Below are 25,640 nucleotides of genomic sequence, written 5' to 3'. Positions count from 1 at the left end.
AAGCAGCATATTCTCACATTTAAGAAGCTGAAACATGGAAACAATCACTAATTTTAATTAATAATCGACTAATAATTGCAGCTTTATTTTTTGGCCCATTAAGGACAGAAAAAAGACTTTTCCTGCAAAAAGCACATTACAAAGTATGACCTTGATTTAATATAATACATGTGTGTGTTATTTCCTACAGTTGTGTTTGATACCTCTGCTGCATTAATAATAGATCTGATGTTTGATGTTGCCGTCAGCACCATGGAGAGCTCTGATGGAGCAGCTCCGTGCTCCGGTCATTTAACCTCCAGAGATGATGTCATTAAGCCTTTACTTCTGCATGATTTAACCTTTTCTCATCAGTTTATAACCTCAATTTCACTCCAGTGTGGTCGTCTATTCATTCAGCTGCACAGAGTGAACAGAAGATACTTGTTCATCAATATATGTTAAGTGTTACAGTGTTAAATTTAAAAACTATTAACTTTTGGACCGTCTTTGTTGCGTATATGTTCATTGTACACGTCCATTTAAAGGTAATGTCTATAAACCTCAATCTAATTAAAAATGTATCATTCACACACATTTCCAGAACAGAAATTAAGATAAGTTTCAAAATTCTTGTTTATTTTGTTGACATATTAGAGTCAGAGGTTTTTTACAGAGGGAATTTTGGATATCTTATTTTTTTTATCACTCCATAAATCAGAATATAATGTCAACAATCAATAAATCAGCCGATGAACGATCCATGAACAAACCCCCTCTGTGAAAACCTTCAGAATACAGATAGGAATACAGTTAAGAAGTTATGTTCATGTAAGAGCTGCTGAAGAGCAGAAGAAACCCTTTAAACTCAGTGTCTGGGTAATATTCAACCCAGCGAGAGAGTTATTTTCACTCACTAGGTTGGGTCAAATACGCAACCCAGCAGCACTGAGGTCAAACCGACCCAGCTAGAGTTCTGTCCCGTCATTGATCAGCACTATTTTAGAAATTACGTACATTTTTTAGACAAAGAAATATTGAGCAGGGTCCAATTTATACAATATATCTCTTTATCACAGTTTTATGCTTGAATATTCAACTGAGGCCGTCAAATTAAATGTTTTCTACGTTGCACGAAGATCTGAACTGAAACAAACACATAAATGTGTATTTATGCACATTTTCTTTCCACGAGCGCGAAAGAAAAGACGCGTTACGGAAGCAAAACAGCCCAAAATCTGCGACGCTGACTTGTGTCATACTTGTGAATGGAATCAGCTTTTCAAACACTTTTTTCACCCCGCTGTTATTTCACCATAAGAGGAGGAGGAGAAGGCTCATGTTTAAAAATACCACCTTGTAAACGATCTCTCTCTCTCTGGGCTCGGAGCCCTCCTGAAGTGGGCCACTAGGTAGCCGAGTTTTTCTGAATTTTCATCCACGGCTCAACGTCTCCTACAAACCCATAAAAACTTTCAACATCGAGTCAAAAGAAAGCGTTTTTTATTCCTCGTAAGAAGTTAGTTCAAAAACTTCTCGGGACGAACGCGACACAAAGAGTCTCGATCGCTTATTTCTTCTTCTAAAAATACCCCTGTCCCCTTCTAAAGGCCGACTCCCTCTGCTCTCCTCTCCGTGTGCCCTAAGAAAGTTAAAGATGTTTCAGCGTGTCATCTGATCCGCCCCATTAGCATACGTGACATCACAAGCCCGGGATAAATAAGAGGGGGCTTCGACCATGGCCCAGGACCACTCTGTCTTGGGACTCCAGCATCTCTTCTCCTTTCTTTCCTCCAGCTCCAACTCCTCTCCAAAATGGTGTGTACTAAAAAAATCTTGTCTTGGACGTCTTTGGGTGGGCCGATGGAGATACTTTTTTTTTTTTTTTCCCCTGCCAGGGACATGGCGTGGGTTTGGATACCAGCTCTTTGAAAATAAGCCCAAAATTGGGATTTTATTGGCAAATTATTGGAAGAGAAATCAAGACTTGCATTTTTTTTTTTTGCTACTGCTATGTAAAAAGTCTGATGGCCCAGGAAATACATCCAGATTTCTAGGTTTATATCTAAAAAAAAAAGCAAGAAAAACCTATAATTTCACCATCCAGCATGTGTTTACTGCAGTTTTTGTCAGTTTACAGCGATAATTCTTCAAAAAATCGTACATAAAATGAATTTCTGTACTCATAAAGCATCTGTTTCCATTTTCTCTGTGTTCTGTGTGTTCATGTGTTTTGTGAATGTCCCGTTTCGTTTGTGTGTTCCCATGTGACAGACCGAGTTCAGCGCCGACCAGATTGAGGGTAAGTAAAGTTAACGGCAACACAAATAAAATCCCGCTCTCTCATCGTCATGCAGGAGAGGTTACGCCCCGTCTTCTCCGCAGTTGTCCCACCAAACAAACATCTTAGAGCAGCTGCGGGCTCGAACCGTTAGTCCAGAGTAACCGCTAAAAGGTGGAAGTAGGGATGAGGAAACATCCAGACTGAAGACGACTGTTAGGACATGCCATTCCACGGATTTGTCCAGTTGTCGAGGAGGATTTGAGATATGTCTATTCTAAGCCGAGGCCGGCCTTGTCTTGTCTTGCGAGCCTCCAGTGGGCCTTGCATGGCAGAGGTGTTAATCCCCGGGCCAAGGTTCAAGACGCAGGCATCCCCTTACATAAGGTGTCCAAACTAGTACCAGTCCCCAACCTTTTGTTCGGCGCTGAAAGACGTGTCCTCTACAAAATATTACCCATTTGTTGTGGCTCTTCCAATGTGGGTACGCCACTTTTCTTTTCCATTCTTGTGTTGTGTGTCGAATTGGGCATCCTGTCAAGTTCACCTTCAATTTGGCACCAAAAAAAAGAAAGAAGACGACGTAGAAAATGCTGTTTCTGCACATTGTGGTTCATATATACACGCAAAGGTGTTGATTACGTCGCAGTCAGCATTCTCATGTTTAACTCGACAAGATCCATGCCTCTATATGGCCTGGGGGGTACTGTGTCGGGGTGTATCGGTTTGCTTGCCCCTAAATTCCTCCCAAATGCAAGTGGAGGCAGGAATGGAGAGGGGTGGAGGTTTGGAGGGTGGAGGTGGGGGAGGAGTTGCTACAGCTGTTCCTGCTGCTGCTGTTCAGAAGCCACGCAAGAGCATTAATCTTTTCAAAAAGGTCACTTTGAGCTGGCCTGTTGGTAGGATTCATAGAAATAGCTAACCTTTGTTCGGGGCCCCAGTCGCTGCCTTCCCTAGTCCCTGCCCGGGTACAGCTGTCGCTCCCTGTTGGCTGCTCGCAATGACGGAAGTATGCGGCTTCTCCTGCATCGACATAGCTGCGATAGACTCTAATAGAAAGGACAGAAAACCCAACAATATCTTTTCTTGAAATGTTACCATGTCTTTGTGTCAGAACTCTGTAACTCAAAAAGTTTCTCTCTCGACCCTCCAGACTTCAAGGAGGCTTTTGGTCTCTTTGACAGAGTCGGTGACGCCCAGGTGGCCTTTAACCAGGTGGCTGACATCATGCGCGCTCTTGGCCAGAATCCCACCAACAAGGACGTTACAAAGATTCTGGGCAACCCCACCGCCGACGGTAAGAAGTCATCGCTTAAAGACTTAAATGTAAAGATCAAAAAAACCCTGAAGTATCTTTTATCTCAGAGGTTACAAAGCTTTTCCCGAGCTCCCTTTGATCCTGAAACATTAAAAGGAAGCAGACTTAAACAAACTGCGATGAAAGCGTGTGTGGTAACGCCGCCCTCGTCGTGACCTTTTTTTCCACCAGACATGGCCAACAAGAGGATCAACTTCGAAGCTTTCCTGCCCATGCTGAAGGAAGTCGACGCCATGCCGAAGGGTACCTATGACGACTACGTTGAGGGTCTGCGCGTCTTCGACAAGGAGGGCAACGGCACAGTCATGGGCGCTGAGCTGCGCATCGTGCTGTCCACCCTGGGTGAGTCTCGAGTTCCCCAAATATAGAAGCGCAACACATATAGTTTGCTTAGCATGCAGAGTATGTGAAATGGAGACATGACACGGATCCTCACGCCTCCACAGGAGAGAAGATGACCGAGCCCGAGATTGATGCCCTCATGGCCGGTCAGGAGGACGAGAACGGCAGTGTGCACTATGAGGGTAAGCTTCAACTTCCCTGCATTCCCTCTTTCTCTCTTTTTAATAATATTACATCAAGGATTTTAACACATGGGTTCGTCTTTCTCCAGCTTTCGTCAAGCACATCTTGTCTGTGTAAGAGGCCGGCAGCAGGAGTGCTGAAGAACAGCCCGACGGTGTTCAGGACATCTACACTGTTGTCAAAGACCAACCAAGGAAAGACAAGGACTATGTACAAGGGATGTTGAAGCAAACCCATCTTGTTGTTTTATTTTGTTTTCCTTTCCATTTCGTCTCAAACGCCCTCCTCCCTCTCTCGGGACGCCACCATCACCTCTACACCGTAGACCCCTCCATCACTCGGCCTCTACCCTACCCCCCACCGGGGCACGTCTCCACATGCCGCATGGGGTGAGGAACGGGGGAAAAGGGGCGACCGCTCATCAAGTGAGGGTAGATCCCTCCCTTCCCACCGCCACCTCATTCAGTCACGCCATCACTGGCCCAGCAATGCCAAAGGTGCTGGAGAATGGTCGTGGCTAGACCGCCAAAAGTCTCCCCGCTTCCCTGAAAAGTTTTATTTATTGTCACTCTGTTCATGTCAGAATAAACTTTTCCAAAGTACATCCCATCTGAGTTGATTCTTGATCCTTCATTGACCATGTAGGCCCAAGTTATGTGCACATATACAAGGAGTTTAACTCGACATTTTTGTAGAATATGACATTTATTCTGGACAGAAATGCAGAAACTATATTTTTAATATAATAAAAGAATGAAAGAAAACTAATAAAATGGTGTTTAACAACTTAATTAAAGCATATTTAAAGGTGCAGTCTGTAGTTTTGGGGAAGAAATTGTTAATCAGAAGCGAAACATCTTTATTGACTGATTATTTTTTATGCCTAAACAAACTAAATAAACAAACTTCTGAATTAACTGAATAAACAAACTTGTACTCTGTTTATATGTGGCGGACCCTGCCACCTTTCCAGCTTTAAACAGTCTTCTTATGGAAAAAATAAATATTCCTGAGTTTGAATTTCTTCTCTAAAACTACAAAGTGCACCTTTAAAATCTAATTTTCTATCTATAAGGTTAGATTGTAATCTGAATTTGTGCTGTTTTATCCAGACTGTGCCATTTATTGAACGCTATGTTTTGCTTTTTTATTTAAAAACATATACAAAAGACATGACAATCACACATATGACACACAAAACTGTCCTAACCAAACAAAAAATGGCAGTATTATCTCTGGCAATTGAAATAATTGTATTGATTATACAAGAGAAGGAAAAAGGTGGTTTATTTTTAAGTGCCACAAATGTGATTTCAATTCTTCCTCTTTAAGAAATAAAAATAAAATAATAAAACAGTTTATTTTAAAGGAGAGAGTCATTTGTATCATGCATAATAGTAACATAAATAAAAGTTACTACACAATCATGACATAACAATTTATAAATAAGAAACACACACTCGTAAGAATAGACACAAAGAAGATTGAAGACGTGGACATAACAAGGTCAATCGTTTTAAGGAATGCCTCCGGATATATCAGATAATTTATGGATGTGTTCAACTGTGTAAATTTAACTTACCTCTGGTCATTGGACCAAACTGCAACCAGTTCAAAGCTGAAACCTGAAGGGACCCTGCCCTCTTGTGGTGCAACAAGGAAGTGATCAGACTTTCTTAATATAGGACATCAAGCATTTTCTGCCTCCACATACATTGTAAAAAAATATAAATGTATATGTCAGTGACAAGTTAAATATTAAACTTTTCTATTCTGTTTTTACTCTATTAAAATTTTAATTATGTCACATATTAGATCCTGCATGAGCTAAAAATAACTAAAATGTCTCCTGCACCAAAATATATATTGTTACTTATATTGTTGTTTAGTTTCATATGTAAATCTATAACAATAATAATAATGATAATAATAATAATAATAATAAGCATGTAGTTCTAATTATGTATTTTACGGAAGCCCTAAAGGGCCATGCATTCATACATTTTATTTCCTCCGTTTTCCCGAGATAACGAGTTAATTTCATTTGTTTTCTTGAGATCTCGAGTTATTATCTCGAAATAACAACTGCCGTTTTCCCGAGATAACGAGATAATTTTCTCGAGATAACGAAACTTTGTTTTCCCGAGATAACGATATAATTAATTCGAGATCTCGAGATAATAACTGTGATATGATAGGCCTGAGATGATGGAGACGCCCGGGACCTCGTAGCTGGTCAGCTATGTAGTTAACGACGACATCAGGCTCACTTAGATTGCGGCGCCTGAAGCCTTGCGTGTATGTGTATATTATCTGTAATAGCAAGGCATAATGCTATTTCTTTGAAAAGATATGTGACGCGGTGATCGATATGCTCCTGCTCCTCTGACATCGCTACACTGAATGATGTTTCCTACAATGATTTAATATACGACACTATCGTTTTGTTTTCTCGAGATCTCAAATTAATTATGTCGTTATCTCGGGAAAACAAAGTTTCGTTATCTCGAGATCTCCAGAAAATCATCCCGTTATCTCGGGAAAACGGCAGTTGTTATTTCGAGATAATAACTCGAGATCTCGAGAAAACACATGAAATTAACTCGTTATCACGGGAAAATGGAGGAAATAAAATGTAAGAACGCATGGCCCTTAAGGGCTTCCGTAGTATTTTCATCAGAAACCTGACAGCACTTACTAATAATTGCTTTACTGTATTTCTGCAACAACTGTCCTCCTACCAGCAGGTGTCAGAGCTGAGCAGCAACAACCGTGTTTCTTTAGTAGAAGAAGAAATCTCTGCACGAAGAGAAGGGAGAAGTAAGAGGTCTCACTCCGCTGCTTTTTCAACACAGTGGTTAAATGTAACTAAGTACATTTACTCGAGTATTTCCATTTTAAACACGTTTATATTTGTATAGCACAACATCTCAGAGGCAAATATTGTTATTTTTACTTACTTTTGGTAGATTTAGCTGATAAGACTTACATACTTTTACTTTTTGAGTATTTTCACAGCGATATTAAAACATGTGTTGATTAGGAGCTGATTATTTCTTCCACCACTGGCTTTACACAGCTTATATTTATGTAAATAACTTCCTTTAAAGCCACATTTTAAATTAGTTTGAACTCAAAATGAAATATGTCAACACACAAAGCTAAAAACCCCCCGGGCACATTTTAACCCGGAGGAGTGATCCCTCCTCACATGAGAGACGGTCTTCGTGCGGTCCGCTGCTGTGTTTCCTGTTGCTGTCTGTCTCCGTCTTTATCTCGAAACATGTTTAAAACTTGTGTTTCTGGGCTGAGAAATGTCTCCAGGAGACAACAGGTGCTCTCTGCGGCCACTGCAAGGTGACACATACCCGAAATACTTTACATTTTTAATGTTTTTTCAAGTTATATGTTGTTTAGATGGACTTTTGTGTCAAACTAACGTGACTAGAAATGCGAAATTCCTGCATAATGCACGATTAAGTAGTTATGTGACTTATATATGAGCTACAGAGGGTCTACTCCTGCAACTCAGTGTCTGTTATGGTCGAGGTTAAAGTTATTTTGTCCGTATACGACCTTTGACACACTTTCCTGAGATTGACAGATATGGAGTTTTAATTTGAAAATCCTAGCAGGCGGAAATGAAACAAGGAAAAAGTAAAAGTCTCAATATTTTGACATTTAATGGTCGATTAATTTATTTATTGTCTGTAACTCTTTAAACTTCTGCTGTTTTTTATTTATATATTTATTTATTTTATTGGATTTGGATTATTTGGATTTTGATAATTTGATTTAATTTTTTTTGTTTTCAACTGTAATTCTTACATAATTCCCATTAAAAATGAAAATAAATTGAATATCTGTCGGATTTTTACTGTTGTTTGGATTAAAACAAGATAGCAGATGACATTATTTTGTGATGTGGGAAGTTATAATTTACTTTTTTAATGTTTGCTGTTTGTTTTTTGGAACATTTCTTTGTCCAAACGATTAATAAAGACAATTAGGCGTCTTTTGATAAAGTTCAGTTTGTTGTATTTCTGTACTTCCTCCCAGGCTGCAGCACACTCAGGCCGAGCCGCTCGGGAAGCCCGTCTCCTCGACCCGTCCAGAGACCTCCAGCGCCAAATCCCTGATGGACATCGGGACCCGCAGGATCTTTAACGAGGACCACGATCTCTTCAGACAAAGCGTCCGGCGCTTCTTTCAAGAGGAAGTGGTCCCACACCACAAGGAGTAGGTTGGATCGTTCATTAATGTATTACTGAACCCTTTATTCTGAGTCATTCTCACTACAATCCCTTTTTCCACGTTCCAGGTGGGAGAAGGCGGGTCAGGTGAGCAGGGAGCTGTGGGAGAAAGCTGGTGAGCAAGGCCTGCTGGGAGTGCTGATACCAGAGGAGAACGGGGGTATCGGAGGAGACTTGTTTTCCTCTGCTGTCGTGGGCGAGGAGCAGTGAGTTGTGCTTCAAATGAGAAACACGATTAGTCAAAACTGAGATTAAACACTAACACGAGATTTTGTTTTTGTCCTCCAGAATGTACAGCAACTGCTCAGGCCCAGGTTTCATCTTGCACTCAGACATCGTCATGCCCTACATCAGCAACTACGGTAGCAAGGAGCAGATCCAACGCTTCATTCCCGAGATGACTGCTGGGAAATGCATCAGCGCTATTGCCATGACGGAGCCGGGAGCAGGCAGGTCTGAACTCGAGCGTAGACGCAGCATCGAATCAATCAGACTCTTATCAGTGATGTCGTGTTGATGTCACCTTTATCTCCTCAGCGATCTTCAAGGTGTGAGGACGAACGCCAAGAGGGACGGCAGCGACTGGATCCTCAATGGCAACAAGGTACCGAGTCCAAAAAAAGCAGATTTCTTTCATCACATCTCGACATCGACTTGAACTCTTTTCCGTCTCGCCTCTCCAGGTGTTCATCACTAATGGTTGGATGGCCGACCTGGTGGTGGTCGTGGCTGTGACGAACCGTGAGGCAAAGTCAGTGGCGCACGGCATCAGTCTGTTCCTGGTCGAGAACGGCACCAAGGGCTTCCAGAAAGGACGCAAGTTGGAGAAGATCGGTCTGAAGGCCCAGGTATTGGATCTCATACCCCTTTTTTCCCTTTGACGTACCTCCGGCTCACACTTCAGATGGAGGAAAATCTGCTGTGTTTAGTCTACCGCCCTACATCCTGGATCCTCACCAGTACGCTTTCAGAAGCAACCGAGCCACAGTGGATGCCATATCTACTGCCCTCCACTCAGTCTTCATGCAAAATTTGCTATCTCGCTAGAGGTCATGCAAAAGGTTGATGTTAGGACACTGTAATTTTGTCGTCTTACTGTTATTTCCGCTTCTTTCAAAGGACACAGCTGAACTATTTTTTGAGGATGTGCGGCTTCCAGGCGACGCCATCTTGGGGGAACCCAACAAGGGATTCTACTACCTGATGAATGAACTGCCTCAGGTGAGAGGGAGGCGCCCCACTACTAGTTACATGTGTGATTTTTGGTCAATCTAATGGTAAATCAACTCTTATTTTTGGTGTAGGAGCGTCTGGTCATTGCTGTCATGGCTCTAGCGAGCAGCGAGTTCATGTTTGAGGAAACCAGAAACTATGTGTTGCAGAGGAAGGCTTTCGGCAAGACCATCTCGAACTTGCAGGTCTGTATGCAAAGTGTTTCTAGAAGTTTATCGTCTCAAGCTTCAGTCGGCTGCGATCGAAACGTGACAACCGGTTGGACACGCTAATTAACACCCCTTTTCTGGTGCATCTGCAAACACCTGCATCTATAATTCGACTCCACAGACTGTGCAACACAAACTGGCAGAGCTGAAGACTGAGATCTGCGTGGGCCGGTCCTTCGTAGATAACTGCCTTCAGCTGCACGCTGAGAAACGCCTGGACCCCGCCACGGCCTCCATGGCCAAATTCTGGTGAGAACGTCGTTTTGTTTTTTACAAGCTTCCGATCTCAAAAAACAGACAACGTTGCTGCTATTTGCGGATGTCCTCCTCTCTTTCCTCCAGGGCGTCGGACCTCCAGAACAGGGTGGCCACTCAGTGCCTGCAGCTCCATGGAGGCTGGGGCTACATGTGGGAATACCCCATCGCCAAGTAAGTGAGGCATACGGGATAACTTCAGCGAGGAACTCCAGGATTCTTGTTTGTATCGTTGCTGAACATGCGTCTCCGTCTTTTCCAGGTCGTTTGTGGACTCTCGTGTTCAGTCCATCTACGGAGGCACCAATGAGATCATGAAAGAGCTGATCGCCCGCTCCATCGTCAGCCAGAAGTGAGACATTTGGATGTTTTCGCGGTGGAGAAGCACTTGGGAAAGTGGGGGTGGTTTGCACTAATGATTGTTAGTTGAGAGTTTGTATTAAAATGTGTACGCATGTTGAACGGCTGTGAAAAGTCAGATAAGGTGTTACATATCATTTTGTTCCTCTTACAAATGGAAAGTTTTGGAGGTTTTGCAGCGACAGCAAAGGCACCAGACTAAATTTGATGTTTTACCACCACTCTGGCTTTTGCAGTTACTTGGTCTGGTACGACAAGTAGCTTCTTGCGGCTAAAGCTAACTAATATAAGCAAACTTTAAACAGACTTTACTATGTAACTGTCATCAGTGACTGAGGCCGACTCTTTCCTGCTTGTTCTACGCTACATTTTAGCATTTAGCATTAGCATGAAACTCTTGTTTCATGTTTTAAAGTTGAACAGTGAAATAAAACTGAGATTTTCCAGGCTGTGGTGCTTCATGCTGCTGCTTTACAGGGTTGATTGTCGATTGATTGTTGATAATTGCCCGACACTTTCTCAACAAAGGCTTCTTTAATGACCTTCAATTACATTTGAGATGCTTTTTTAAGACTTTGGTAAAATAATGACCTATTTTTGTGTCTGTTTCTGTAGATTTACAACTCACTGCAGTGTTAATTGTATATATTCACATTAAATTTTTTAGATTCCAGCACTTAAAAGTATTTTTGTACGTGTTATTAATTGCTTTTTGCTGATTGTGTACAATTTGTAGTTAGAAAAGAGATTTATTTTTCAGATCTATGTGCCTTTATGTCATATTAGTTACTGTTTTACATCAGAATCCCCTGTTTGCTTTTGTTTCCTGTAATCTTCACTCGTACATTTTTTGGATGTGAACTGACACGATTGACAAACTGTTGTGAATAAAGCTGCATTAAACTGAAGCCAAACTGAAGTGATCCTCCGTGCATTGCCTCATTTCCATCTTTAGGTGGCAGCACATGCATGTAGAAGGCTGGCAGACACATGACAGATGATTATGCTTGTATTTGCTTCCATTGCAGCACACAGAGCAGGAAAAAGCAGACTGTTGAATGTGACTTGATGATTTAGGGCATCTTTTTTCAAGTGTCAACCTCATTTTTTTGCACGTTTGGGATGATAATCGCCACATTTTCTTCAAATCCTCCTCTTCTGCTTTTTTTTATTCGTGGTGCATGTGCTTAGAGATGCACAGCATGCCAGTCTGACTCCCCGGTGCTCAAATTCTCCCAAAAAACCCACATCAGTGCGGGCTGAGGGGGCAAACAGCATCCCCACCGTGCCTCACCTGGGGGGGCAGGAGTGCAGCTACTGCTCACTGATGCTCTCCTCCTCCTCCTCCTCTCTCCCTTTTTTCTCCCCCCTCCTTTTCCATCTTTCCTCAGCAACAGCCACACCCCGGTGCCTCAGCTCTGCACTCACTTCCACTGCGGACACACAGTGCTCCCTCCCCCCCACCACCTTGCAGCAAATGTGGAGATGCAGAAGCATTCAACAGCAACGCCTCAACATGTCACTTTTTGCCTTCCTGATTATATTTTTACATGCACAAAAAAAGATGTTGCACAAAATCAATAAATCATCACACGCCTGTCATTCACACTGCGGCCACATTTTTCCCGCTGCGCCTTTCCTCCCGCATTTACGGTAGCTTAATTTGCGATGGGAGGGATCAGAGGGCCCAGCACTGCTCTCATTGTCACCACAGCTCTCCTCACACACACACTCTCTCACACACACACACATACAAACGCACAAGGGTATTAGTGCCGCTGAGCAGCCTGCAGACCTCCAGGTAAGCGCTGAAGCTCTTTGTTTGTCATTTGCAGAGACAGATTACGCTTTGCGATTGCGCAAAACAGCATGATTTAGTGCGTAAAGTGCTTTAATGGAGCTGTGGGAGAAAGTTTTTTTTATATATATATAATGAAGTGTGTTAATGTTGCTGTCTAATCCTCAGCTGCTGCGCGCGTCATGCTGATGCGCAGCCATGTGTGGATTCAGAGGTGTGTAACGATGTGTTTTTTAGGGAAGGTTCGGGATTGAAAGTGTCCACACGGGGAGAAAAAATGTTTTATTTGTGGGTTTGGTCCGTGCGTCCTGGTCCTGGTGCGCCTCTCCTCCTCCTCCACCTCCTCCTCCTCCTCCTGCACCAGCAGTATGCGCCTTTTGTTCTGGTCCACGCCTGTATGGTGCTGAAACTGCCGGCTCCTCACTGCAGCACATGAGCGCACACCAACCTGTGAGGAAAGGCAGGGGAGATGAACATGTAGATGTGCAGATTATATCATCTGAGCGCGGGTACGTCGGCTCATGTGTTGCTTGTGGATATGGGAGTAGCCCTGCTTTGGGGTTGGCATCTTGTCTGGCACAGCCGGGCGCCCTTGCAGGCATTAGTACCAGCATGCATCAGCAAAAGGTAGCATGGCTTCCCCTTTGATGTAACATATCTTTTCATATTGAGATAAATTGATGACAGTAATTCTGTTAAACTACAAATTCTCCCTGATGGGAGCCCTGTAATGTCTTTTTGCTACATGTTCAGCCACAGATAAAAATCTAAAAAATGTCCAGACTTCCATTAACCGTGGATCTGCTCCAGACCTGCCTCCTCTCAGTGTCGTCTGGGAGAAGCAGGAACTGTAGATTTCCCATGTCTGGATGTGAAAACATTCCTCTTATGAAAAGGCATTAACTCTTGGCGTACCCCGGGTACAGAGGCGATATATAACGAAAACAGCAGTTTAATAATATGCCGACGATGGTGGATTTTCTCACGCTTTTTAAATCTTTATCAACAAGGCTGCTCTTTGGTTCACGCTCGGGTCAGTTTTGACTCTCAACCAAAGGAGATTTACGGGTTGGATTCCTCTTGAGAACGAGTGTGTCTGCAGCTCACGCCAGGGTTCGTTCAGCTTTTCTTCTCGGACTGAGGTTGAGTCACCCGACGCGCTGTTGAACACCCGGTTAAATCAGATGCCTTTTGATGATGGAGTGTAATAAATGGGCAGATATCGACTCCCAAGCTCCAACAGATGGAGGCAGAAATTGACTTGGTGAGAACAAAAATTTCCCGCCAAAAATATTAATTTCACAATGCTTTTCCTGAGGATCTGCTGGTGTAAAGGTGATTTTTAGCAATTTAAAGGAAAAGCTCACCCAAAAATGAATATTCAGTTATTATCTACGACTGCTGACGGAAAGTCAGGTGAAGTCTCCGAGTCCACAAAACATTTCTGGAGCTTCACAGCAAAAAAGCGTTGCAGCGTTCTCCTAAACAAGTGAAGTAGATGGGGACTTGTTTTAAAATGTCAAAAAACAACTAAAAAAGAAACATAAAATGGCTCCATACAGCTCGTCGAGGGTAATCAAATTCTACGGAAGCCCAGAGGTCCCAAACTGATTTGAAAATATGTTATTTAAACCCTTGTTTAAGCTAAAATTCTAACGTTAGCTGCCAAGCTAGAAGTGTTAGCACGAGTAAATAACATCTTTTAAAATACATTTTTCGATCTCGGGGGCTTCAGGAGACTTGGATTACACCGGACAAGCTGTGGGGAGCCATTTTATGTTATTTTTTTGGTTGTTTTTTAACGTTTTAAAACAAATCCCATCTACTTCAGTTCTAAAATAGCTAATGTTTTTAGCTTCGTAGCTACAGTGAAGATTAAAAGCTTAAAAAATGGTGGTGATTTTTTCAAATAAATTTGGGCTCTCTGGGCTTCTGAAGACTTATTATATTATTATTATTATTATTACTATTATTATTATTATCATTATGTCACAGGAGCTCTATGGAGCAATTTTTAATCTTTAAACAAGTCTCCATCTACTTCAGTTGTTTAGCAGAATGCTGCAACACTGTTTTGCTGTGAAGCTCCAGAAATGTTTGGCGGACTACGAAACTTCACCTGACAATGACTGAATTTTCATTTTTGGGAGAACTCTTCCTTTAAGGTCTTTCTTTGGAGGTTGTCGGCTGTCGATTCAGCTCAAAAACGATGCAAAGAACGGGCAGAAAGACAAACAAATGACCACACTTGACATGGAAACATTAATTCCTTGCCCCCGATGTCTTTGCCCATTCAGACGTAGATTATGTGTTTCGGGCTCGGGCCAAATGGAGGTTGACAGAGTGCATTAGTGGAGATGTGTGTCTGGTTTCACCTACTTCTTTATCGGGCCAGATTGGGCTGAGTCTAATCACTGATGGAGTAATTGAAATGACCTTAATCAGGAAACAACAGGTTGGATTACTGTCTGTGTGTTTTACAACACTTCTTTAAATCTCAAGTGTAACTGAGATTGTGAATCATGTGTGTGTGTTTGTGTTTGTGTGTGTGCGATCCATACGTTTTTAGCCACTTCTCTCTTTTCCAACCACCAAGAAACCCAATCCACCTCCGTTGCACCGCGCGGGAAACGCTAAGTACATTTCCCAACGTCAGATCTGGTTAGGCGCACCGTGAAAGTCTTGGAAACCACAGAACCGCTCCGCGCTCCACTGAAATTAAGACACGCCGCGCCGGCTGCTGCTTCCTCTCGGGGAGTAATTGTATTGGAACAATGTTCAGGGTACGGATCAGTTTTCTGGATTTGGAAACTCGGTTTTGTTTGTTTGTGGGTGGGAGCCGGTGGTTGAATGCGTGCCGTGATGAGTTCTGGCGGCATGTAAGTGGTGATGTGGGTCTTCCTCTGAATGCGTTTGGTTAGGTTCTGGTTTAGGTGAACACGGGGCGGTCTGGTAGCCACGGTCACAGGTGTTTGAGGTCTTCGTCCCCTGCTGCTCGTCCCGTCGGAGGCCTTCTCGCGCTACAGGTGTCTAATGGGAGCTGGCAGAACTGTGCTTCAGTAGATGATTAAGTCTCGACTGTCGGAGGGACCTAATCTAATTCACATACGTCAGACGAACCAAGTGGCCCACTGACCTGCATGTGGAGCCACACATGTACACTTTCTCAAGCACACACACACACACACACACACACACACAGACACACACTGCTTCTTGGGATATTTGAGTGCAGACTTGGATTATATCGATATAAGTGGCTGTATGTTGTCTTAGACTTTATATGGCATCTGTGTTTCCTGGTTTTAAAGGCTGCATTACAAAATCTATAAATCTAAATCTATCTTCTTGACTATCTAAACTATCTAAAGTTAAGCTTCTTATAAGATTATAAGTTATTTTTTTCGGTATCGGACATTATCAGTTATCAGTATCGGCTGTAAGAAATCCATATTTTGCATCCCCCAAAAATAAGTATTTTCTTTTCCAGATTCCAGAAATTTTGGTGACATTTCTTGCTGCATTTGGTTGAAAACCTTGCTCATGTCTTGCTCAAAGGCTCGTGGAAAAAATATGGAGAAAGCGAACCGACGTGCTGTAGTAACAGAGGACAGCTGGTCGTTTCCTCACCCGCCAAAAAAAGCTGTTCGGTGTTTGCAAAGGTGACAAAAAACAGGTTTTTTTGTTGCGCGCCACGTTTGAGCAGCAGGATCAATCTGCAGTCCAGATGTTAAAATGAAGATCTCACAACCAAACTACAGACTGCTGCTGCGAGTTTTGTTGTCTTTGAGTGGATCTTTCTCGTCAAGGACACGAGTGTCGAGTGTATTGATTTTGATAAACGCTCTTTATCTGATCCATCCTCTGGCCTCCTCTGTCTCTCCAACCCTTCATCCAGCCACCCTGCCTTTCCCCTTGTACCCTTCTCCAGCTACGGCTGACTAGCAGCCAGTCTCCCAAACAAGCCCTGACAGCCAGTGTCTCATTTCATTCCTCACGGACGATGCCCATCGACAGAGAGGACACTCATGCGGGGCAAGCAACAAACTCCCTCAGATATTGGCATCTATAATATTCTCTCTCTCGCTTCCCCGTCTTGTGTCGTAACCGTGTTAGCTAATCCGTGAGGTCAACGTGATAATGGCAGGCTCGCGAGGCTGCGGGAGACGGGGAGTGAGTAGGAAAAAGAAAGTTTTGGAGAGCGCAACCCGCCTACCAGAGCGGTTGTACAAGTCGACTTGGCTCGAGTACAGCGAATCCACTCCGTGTTGATCCATGTGCCTCAAATTCATTTCCCTCCTCTTGAAAGCTTTTCTTTATTTAGATCCGTTTGCGTGGACAAGAGCCCAACAACACATTCCAAGGCAAAAATGTTCTGTATGTTCACACGCAGCTATAACAGGAAGTTTATGTGTGTCTGTCTTTTGCAGGGTTATGACATGTAAGTCCAGCTGTAAATTGCAGCTTCACACCCCTAATTGGCTCACGAGAATGCGGCCGACTGAGCTGCTGACATATCTGGATCATATAATGGTGTTGTGTGTTGCTGTATGAAGGCAGCTGGGTCCTGCATGTGTTTTAATGTGAGCATTTTATTGGCTTAAAGGGTAAAGGAAATGTCAAGTAAATGCATTTTTATTGACAGACAAGCAAACTGATTGGGGTTAGGGTTTGGGGATTGAGTTAGGTTTTGGTTTGCAGGAGTTTAAACATGTGCAAATGTTCAAATAATTACATTTTAATTGACAGACAAACAAATCGCTGTGTTTTTAGGGTTGGGGTTAAAAGGGTTCATTAAAAGTTTCCCGGTTCCCACGGTTTCGCTCTTGAAAGGTTAAAATTAATAAGTGTTTATATGACCACTATTAAAGAGGCAGACTTGAAATAAAACCAATAATAATAATAAATACATAAATAAATAAGGAAATAAGGGAATACATGGATAGAAATGGGGTTGGGGTTGGTTTGCAGGAGCCTGTTGGAACAAAATAATGACTTCTTGGACTAAATCGGTCACAAAATGGCTCGACTTCATAAAGAAAGTTGCCTCACAAAAATAAAATCATATTTAGTTTCCATGAAGCTCAAGTTCTTGAAAATGCATGAAGGAAACATGAAATTCCCTTTTTTTGAACTATTTTGAGACTTAATAGCAGCCTCAATGATGTACTAGAAGCACATGCAGCAGTTACACTGGAGCCTGGTCTGGTTTGTCGGACCCTGACCTGGGCCAACAGTGGGGAAGAAACCGCTAATGAGCCTTAGCTTCTTCCTGAATGGGCCAGGGACCTCCTGTTAGCCTAGCGTAGCGGCTAAGCCGTGTAGCGCTCTCGGCCTTTATGATTTCCAGATGTTCAAGCTAAACAGCTAGATTGTTTTCTCCCCATCCTTTTTTGCAAACAGCCGACTGGCAGGCTGATACGTCGGATGAAGCGTAGTGGAGGAATCAATGAGGCTCATTGTTGGAGTCCACGTATTGTTAGAACTTAAAGAGTCTATATCGGGTTTCTGCATTCTTTAAAGGACATTTTTTTTCTCGATTTCCTCTCGACGTGAGCGTGTTTTTCAGTTTATCCATTAAGGGAAATGAGTTGGAATCTAAAGTTATGGAAAAAAGTCGCCTCTCAGGGCCCGTAGCTTCCTAAACGAAACCAGAACATCTCTTTTTTTGCCGTGTTAGTTTGTCCATGAATGTCCATCTCTGTGACTCCTTGCATCTGCCTGTCAGGGCCGTGTTCTGGATGAATGGAAACCCCCCCCGATTCATAGGAAGTTCACACACAGCAGCTCTGTGAAGGCAGTGTGAAACGTAGAAACAGATGGGACGACATGAATACGTTGATGGTACATCACGTTCCCGCAAGTCTGCTTTTTTAACCGGACTGCAGGAACACAGCAGCTGAGTGTGTGTGGAGGACCTCCTGGCCGGCTTCCAGGAAGGGTTTTTACTGTGACCGCCACTGAATGGGTCCAAAGAGGGACTTACCCGCAAATCTAACATCCTCTCTTAGACATGTAGCAGCCAGACGAAGATGAAGGATGGAATTTAGGGCAAATCCACCAATAAACTCAGGGGCCCACTCTCTGGCTTTGCAGAGATGTGTTTACCCACCTTTTGACCCTGGAAGTGATTAGTTGATTAAATGTTAATGACAGAATATCGATCCTGAACAATTTCGATAATCAGTTAATTATTAATGTCATTTATGGAGCCGTTCTCTGGCTCCAGGTTCTCTAACGTGGGGATCTTTTTGGATTTAAGCAATTAAAAATGACTTCTTTGACTCTGGGATGCGTTTAATAGGCTATTTTTTATACTATTTCTGCTCCACATGCAGGTCAGTGGGGGCATTTACTATTTTATCTACTATTTATATGTATTATTTTATAGACTTTTAATGAATGATCAAAATTAAAACTGTTAAATATCAACCTCACCTGTACTTAGTGCTAATTTGCAAATGTTAGCATGCTCACACGCTAAACTTAGATGGTGAACATGGTCAACGTTACACCTGCTGCAGCATCAGCACGCTGGCATTGTCCTTGTGCTCACGTTAGCATATTAGCTCGAGTACAGCTTCACACAGCTGCTAGCGTAGCTGTAGACGGCCTTTTTTGTTCATGAATAATTGTAGTTTTTGTAATAAAGTGCTGCAACTTTTGAAACACAGACTACTTTTTCAAGAGATACATGTTGAAGCACTGCTATGAACTCTTGCTGCACCCTGATACTACACTGCGGTGGGTTTCTCATTCCCAAGTGTCCTCCTATCCTCCTGCCTGTGTTGTTTTGAAGTGTCGACTGTGCCTACTGCCCCATTGGGACCGTCCAGGGCCCCCCTCACCACAGCAACCCCTGCCATGGAAACCAGCCCCTCAAAGGAATGACCCCTTTGAGCAGCAGTGTGTAGATCCTCTGTGTGGCTCTGTAGTAAGAGGATACAAGGCTGGAGCCTAGAAAACAGCATTCACACATTTTCTTATTCTCTTCCTCTGCTTTTCTTTTCTTTTTCCATCCGACCTGGGAATCCCCCTGCAACCTCTGACCCCACCGCACACCGCACTACAAAGGAGATGGGACTAGAAATTGGGAATCTCTCCTCGTTTGCTCCCATTTTGAAATTTCATTCCTCCTCTATTCGCATTCAAGGATGTTGAGTCAATGGCAGAAACAGATTTGGCGTATGTGTGTCTCATGGAGGTGGGTGGGGGACACGTTACTGCCTCAGGTCACCTCATTAAATCAAAGAGCGTAAATCTTGGTCAGAAAGGGGGACGATAGATTTATTTCGGGGCATCAACAGATGTTTGTGAATGGCCTCTTGGGAAGGAAAGTGCTCTCTTTTTTAATGTGGACAATAGCTGGTGATAAACTGGGGGTAAACTTGAGCCCCAGGCGCAGATTTACATGTGGTGTGTGTATGTAAGTTACCGTATTTTACTTTTTAACCTGTTAGAAAGCAGAAAAAGGGGGCATTTTAAGAAATAAACACGCTGTTGGAGAAGACGCTTGTTTAAAATCATTGAAGCAAAAAACATTTCTTTAAAAATACTGAACTTTTCTCATGGAAATACTAATAAAGAACTCACTTTCCCAAATGCACTGTTATTAATATTTAAGCCATGCCGTACAGTATATCCTGGCATCTATATAACATGCCAACTGGAGCCCCGGTTTCCTCGTAAATGTTTATATTCAGTGTTCTTTGTTTTGGTTTTTACAGCAAGTACAGTAAAGTGGGTTGAACAGCACAAACTGTCTCCTGTGTTTTACCTCTGCATCTAAACTGCCTGACATTTTTCATGCAGAAGTCTGGGAGCCGACATTTTACTACGGCGAGGGGAAAGTTCATGGATTACCTGTCTCGCTTGCTTAATTGACATTCAGTTGGCTTTACTGTAAGTCATTTCCTTCGTCAGGTACGAAAAACACGACTTCATTGTTGATACCAGGATGTTTTCTGACTGTCCCACGAGTCAGAACATTACGAAGGTGAACTTCAGAAGCTGCGTCTGTCGGTATGTGTGATGTTATCTGCCTTACCGTCTACAGCAGCATGAATCCTGATCGCTATCTCCTACTACTGTCTGTGCAGGCTTGTTTCTGTGTTGTATCACATTTAGACTTTGGCGCACAATCCACAGAAATATGTATAGAAAAGACTGCGGCAAAAATAACCGAGAAGGCCTGTAATTAGCCGTTTCTCTTGCAAAATCACTACCGTTCAAAGCCACCAGCTTTTCCCAGTCCTTTTGTCTGCGCGCCATGGGTCGCCAATTATTGATTTTGTCTCTCCCGAGCCTCCTTTTCCTCAGCTCACCTATCCCCCGTGGGGAAGCAGGAGGAGAGGGGGGACCCCCCGTGGATCTGCATGTCCACATTCAGATGCTAATCCCCTACCATCTGCTTTCTACTCCCCGTCCACGCTCGCTACGGGGTAGGGAGGAAAATCCCCGAGCTCCTCGTGTGCCCTCCGGGCTTGCCACGCTGTTTGCCACCTCGAGGAACACCACACCCCTCTTTTAACTCCTTTTCTTTCCTTTAACCCTCCAAACAGGGGTCATCCATAGAGAAGGCTAAGAGAGCAGCTAAAGAAGTTACTCTCTCTATCCAGGGGCAGTGGACCTTAGCATAATAGACCTCTTTTTCTGCATGACCCCTCACATCGCCTGGTCAAAAAGGCTTCCAGGCAGATGAGTTAATCACTGGGCTGCTCTGACCTGCCAGCCGATCAAACGAAGCAGACGTGATTTACACGTAACTTCGGCTTTGTTACAGTTTGGCTCCCACTCTTTTGAGTGGGAACGCTTCTCAGGCTTGTTTTTCTGAGTGGTTTGCGCCTCAACTGGTGTGTGTGTGTGTGGGATTGTGCTTGGATTTGCAGCTCTGGGATGACATAATAGAGTGTATTTTTGCTGTCACGGCTGGAAGTTCCTCTCCTTGGTTTTAAGGCTGTGTTTTGAAAGCAAGTCTTTTCTTGGATAGTTTAGTGCGGCTGTGCCGTAGTTAAGAAAACGTGCAGTGAAACGGCTGTAAACCCGGTCAGCTGAAGGCCTTTTTGTGACATAGGTGATAATAAACATTGTTGGGTGCCATTATTGTACGTCCAGCGAGAAAGTCCTTATCTTTAAATTGTGATTTTTACGTTTTTAGTCTCTTTCTTCTCAAGGCTGTGGTACGCCTAACCCTAACCCTTACTGCATACCCGATGTGTTATGATCCATTAAAGTTAGACACCATTCAAGCCGGGATGAATAAATCCCGTTTTTGTGTGGAGGGTGAGTCACAAAGTTAGATAAGTCAGTAGTTACATTAACCTAAAAGTCATGAATATTTCTGTACTTTTCTGTACAATGTCAGTTTTTCCAATACTGTGCAGCCCTAGTCTGAAGCATAATAATCCCTTGAGGACATAGATCAAACCCTTTCAATAAAAGTAAAGTTAATAATGACTTTGTATTTACATTATGACACTTAAAAACATTCACTCTTCAAAAACTGGCTGTACAGTAAGAGAGTCCAGACGTCTGTAACCTGGCAGACCACCAACTTGAACTGCAAATAATAATCTAATCTAAACAACTCTGGAATGACAACATAAGTGCCCTGATAATAACTGTGACAAATCTCCCCCCAAAGGTTTCCCACTGCCGAACAGAGAGCTGATACAAACCCTCGGCCTTTATCTCTCATGTTCTCGCCACTAATTCAGCACAGCTCCGCTCGATTCGAACCGGGAGACACGGGAATGCGTTTTATCGGCGGTAGCTCGTATGTTCTCGAGCCCAGCTATTTCCTGCGCCGGGCGGCATCCCGTCAACAGACATGTGAACCAGTTGTGATCTAAACCACAAAGGCACGGCTGCTGCAGATTCAAGACGCTTTAATCTCACATCCACATCTGAGTAATGAAAACACAAAGCTCCGTCTGGACGAGCCTGCCCTGCATCACTTCTGTCTGCGTGTTGCTGGGATTTGTGTGTTTGCATATGTGTGCGTCCACGCGCGTCAAAGCCAAAGTGACACTCGGTCGGTTGCGTTCTCGTCGATGTCGCTCGGCCGGAGGGCTGATGGAGGCGCGGTGAATGCTGATGATGCACTGACACCAGCGCTGCTCGGTGACGGATGAACTTACCTGCGCCGGGGTTCAGTTCGTCTTTCTGTCACTCTGGCTGTGTCATCACTTTCACCGAAAGCATGAATAAAAAATGACTCCGGACAGGATTTCAGCCTTCAGCGCAAAAAGGTGATGTGTATTAACTCTGAACTTTGATTGCACCTCTTTTTTTTTTACCTTTTCCTGTTGTTCCTGTGGTTTATTTCAGCCCATTTGAGGCACTTATTGATTAACTGATTGGCCGGCAAGACGTCGACCAAATGTTGACTTCTCGCCAACATTGCCCCCAATACAACGTCTTTCCAAGGTTACTCCTGTTCGTCAGGGTCAACATCTGCAAGACGTACGTATCGTACCTCGTTGTGGCGAGAGGGGTATAGTCTCGGAGTTAACCGAGCTCTTGGGCTTCATTCTCAAAGTCAAGAAATGTAAGATTCATCCTCAGGGGACCCTTAATGTCACAGTTTCATGGGAATCCACCCAACAGCTGAGGTGTTTCAGTCCAGACCAAATGCAGCTGCTTATCAGGGACTTTGTGAATCCGTCCCATTGATTGATGACAGCCTTCGCTCTTAGATCAGAAGTCTGAATTCGAGGTACCTGATGCCTGCAGATTGATAAAAACAGGTTTGTTTAAGGCAATTTTGTGCCTTCCAAGCTTTTTATTTCCCACTGCATCACCTCTCTGCCAATAAACAGCTCCGCCGACGCTGTCGTTGGGTCGCACTTCTTCATTTAACTTTGTTTCCCCACGGAGCCATAGCCACAGTGACTCATCTCAGTGTCATGGAAACAAAGCCCAGCAATAACAGCAGCTCCGGAGCGCCACAAAAAAAACCCTGCCGCCCACGCAAGCGTCACCGAGAGTGTAGTAAAATATTGGATGAAACCGCCACCATCCACCCTCGTTAAGGCATTATCTTAATCAATTTTTATGTTCCGCAATGGCAAATATGACTTTACAGAGACAACAATCAGACGTATCCTGAGCTCAGGTTGCCTCCAAGCATGTAAATGTCAAGCGAGTTAATGAAGAATGACCTCGCCCCCCCGAGACCCTCGAGTGCAGGCGGTCATTACCACAGCAAACCTCCCTGTCAGTTCATTCCTACCTACCTTCATTCTTAATAACACCGGCTTCATTCTTCACTCCATCCTCTTTTGTTAATGGAAACTGCCGAGAGATTCCCAGGCAACGCACCTCCCCCCTCCTCACATCCGACCTCCCTCATCCGCCTCAAAGCCATGCTCATATTATTATTGCCTCCCCCCGCATGCTCGCCTCCTACTCTAACCACAATATTGCTGTATCACTTACACTAATAGCCTGCACTCAAGGTGAAAACCACTGCAGAGATGCTTCCTGTCGAGATGCGGGAGAAACGCATCCGTGTTGGCCATTTAAATGTAGTTTAAAAGGAAGTGTGTTTGTGTTGATTGAATAGTTTTGTTCTGTCTAATACATTATCACTTATTCAGAGACTGTAAACTGCACAGATGTCTTCAGTGCTTGATGCTTTTTATACCTTGGCTGCTTTGTTGTGGACTGTGCCAGTGTTTTTACAAGCTTTAGCTCGTTAACTACAATTTTTTGCAGACTTTTTTTTTAAAGGACTCCAGGCAGACATTGTTTTCTGCTGAACATACTACAAGGAACTTTTGACTCTTTATGAAATGCTCTCAAGTCGATACTGATGCTGGGTTTTTGGTTAAATGCCTGATCAAATTCTGTGTTTAAGAGATTTTTTACGTTTTTGTTCTACGACATCAAACATGCCAATAAATACCCCACGTTTGAATTATAAAGTGTTGTTGAAAAAGGTGGCTCAATTCCCACTTGTCCAGATTGAATAAGTTATAAATTAAAACTATATTTAGCGGAGTGCTAACGATCATTGCCCAGAGAAGCTAATCTGTAGTAGGTGCGGCACTAAAACTGTGTTTACTGCTTTGTTTCACCTTCGTCCTCTTTTGTCCAGAGGGGCCGCCAGAATCAACATAAATAAAAGTTCCTTGTGGTCCTTTAATCTAGTTAAAAAGTACATTTTAAAGGGCAGACTCATGAAAGATGAACTAGAATTTGAAATCTCCTCTTTTTTGGTGTTTTTCGTACATATTTACGTAAGCAGTTTCTAAACTGCAAGGCCCTGTGTAGCCTGAAATGTTGACACTAGACACTTTTTGGATTTTTAACAAGCTCGCTAAGCATTTGTTATGTACTTACATCCGTCTCTTCACAACACTAACTGGAAATTTGGGACCCATTGTGCTGTGAAGCTTGTCTTTCACTCAGAAAGTGCAAGGTGGCAAGCTAGGCTAACTAGCTTCAACGCGGAAAGTGGTAAGGTTAGCTTGCTAACCAACCGCACAACTTAATTTTTAACACCATCCGCACAGAACGACACAAGTATAGATACAACTGACTGACACATAAGTGCATAAATCAGTAAAATAGATACAAATATATGAAAAGAGAAGAAAACTTAAAACTAAAAGTGTTTGAAGGGACTGTTCATAACACTTCTCTTTAGTCAAAATCCTGAGATTCAGATTCAATGTTTATTTTTACAATCCTATATTTAGATTCCTTCCTGCCCGGTGCATACTTTCCTACAGTGAGGCTGCATTAAAAATGCGTAAAGCAATTGAAATGCCATACACGTGCACTACACTAAATTTTACAAAAGGGATGCAAAGCAGCTGCAATGAATGAATGGAAGTCAATAGCAGCTAGGAACGGTGGCAGGAATCCATCCATAACTCACCGTGAAAACATGAAAAACTGTTTGTAAGGTCCTTTTTAGTAGCAGCTGAAAATTTGCTTTCAATTTGAAAAACCAAGTCAAAACACAACACATTGTTAGTCATCTATCATGAGGGTGTTGCTCGCAGTTTTTCCCCACCGAGAGCAGCCAAAAAATCAACATCATCTTTATTTCTGAGCCTCCAACCATGACTCATTCTTTTTCGGGGCTGGACGGGAGGAGGAGGAGGGAAAATGTGCCGGCTTGCTTGTTTTGGATGCTTTACTGACAGGGCGGTTTCCCATGGCTCGCCCGGATGACAGAGTTGCCCCAGAAGACTTGACAGCTGTTGACTTCAACTCGGGGGATGTGTTTGTCCGTGTTTGTTAGTCGTTTATTGGTGTTTACACTTGGCAGCGTCGAGCTGCGTGATTGCGGGCCGAGCCAGCGACCCGCCAGCCCAGGATGTGGCTCCGCGCTGACGTCTTTTCGCGTGTTGTGTTTGTGGCAAGTTGTATTTTGTATACGCGAGTGTTCATTTACTATGCTGGAATGCATACCGCA

General features: G+C 43.3%; 3 protein-coding genes across 5 annotated transcripts in view; all 3 read left to right on the top strand.

Moving 5' to 3' along the window:
- Window positions 1-1,729: 1,729 nt before the first annotated feature.
- mylz3 (myosin, light polypeptide 3, skeletal muscle) lies at window positions 1,730-4,711 on the top strand. The gene is made up of 6 exons (XM_073462153.1): window positions 1,730-1,797; window positions 2,254-2,281; window positions 3,414-3,557; window positions 3,750-3,920; window positions 4,025-4,102; window positions 4,192-4,711. Exons 1-6 carry the CDS (start codon window positions 1,795-1,797, stop codon window positions 4,218-4,220), a joined length of 453 nt encoding a protein of 150 aa, XP_073318254.1. The 5' UTR covers window positions 1,730-1,794; the 3' UTR covers window positions 4,221-4,711.
- A 2,609-nt stretch (window positions 4,712-7,320) lies between these two features.
- Window positions 7,321-11,332, top strand: acadl (acyl-CoA dehydrogenase long chain). The gene is made up of 11 exons (XM_073462344.1): window positions 7,321-7,460; window positions 8,163-8,342; window positions 8,425-8,562; window positions 8,645-8,809; window positions 8,894-8,960; window positions 9,040-9,204; window positions 9,476-9,577; window positions 9,661-9,774; window positions 9,920-10,047; window positions 10,141-10,227; window positions 10,316-11,332. The coding sequence occupies exons 1-11, from the start codon at window positions 7,387-7,389 to the stop codon at window positions 10,407-10,409; spliced, it is 1,314 nt and encodes a 437-aa protein (XP_073318445.1). The 5' UTR covers window positions 7,321-7,386; the 3' UTR covers window positions 10,410-11,332.
- An 806-nt stretch (window positions 11,333-12,138) lies between these two features.
- The window catches only part of LOC140992280 (uncharacterized), a 69,042-nt gene continuing 55,540 nt past the window's right edge, over window positions 12,139-25,640 (top strand). For all 3 annotated transcript variants that reach the window (XM_073462583.1, XM_073462582.1, XM_073462584.1), the window contains exon 1: window positions 12,139-12,214. The gene's annotated coding sequence lies outside the window, so the exon portion shown is untranslated. The remainder of the gene's footprint in view (window positions 12,215-25,640) is intronic.

The sequence above is a fragment of the Pagrus major genome, chromosome 24, assembly GCF_040436345.1.
Source record: "Pagrus major chromosome 24, Pma_NU_1.0".
NCBI classification, from domain to species: Eukaryota; Metazoa; Chordata; class Actinopteri; order Spariformes; family Sparidae; genus Pagrus; species Pagrus major.
Note: the sequence above shows the minus strand (reverse complement) of the source record. Positions and strands in the feature narration are given on the sequence as shown.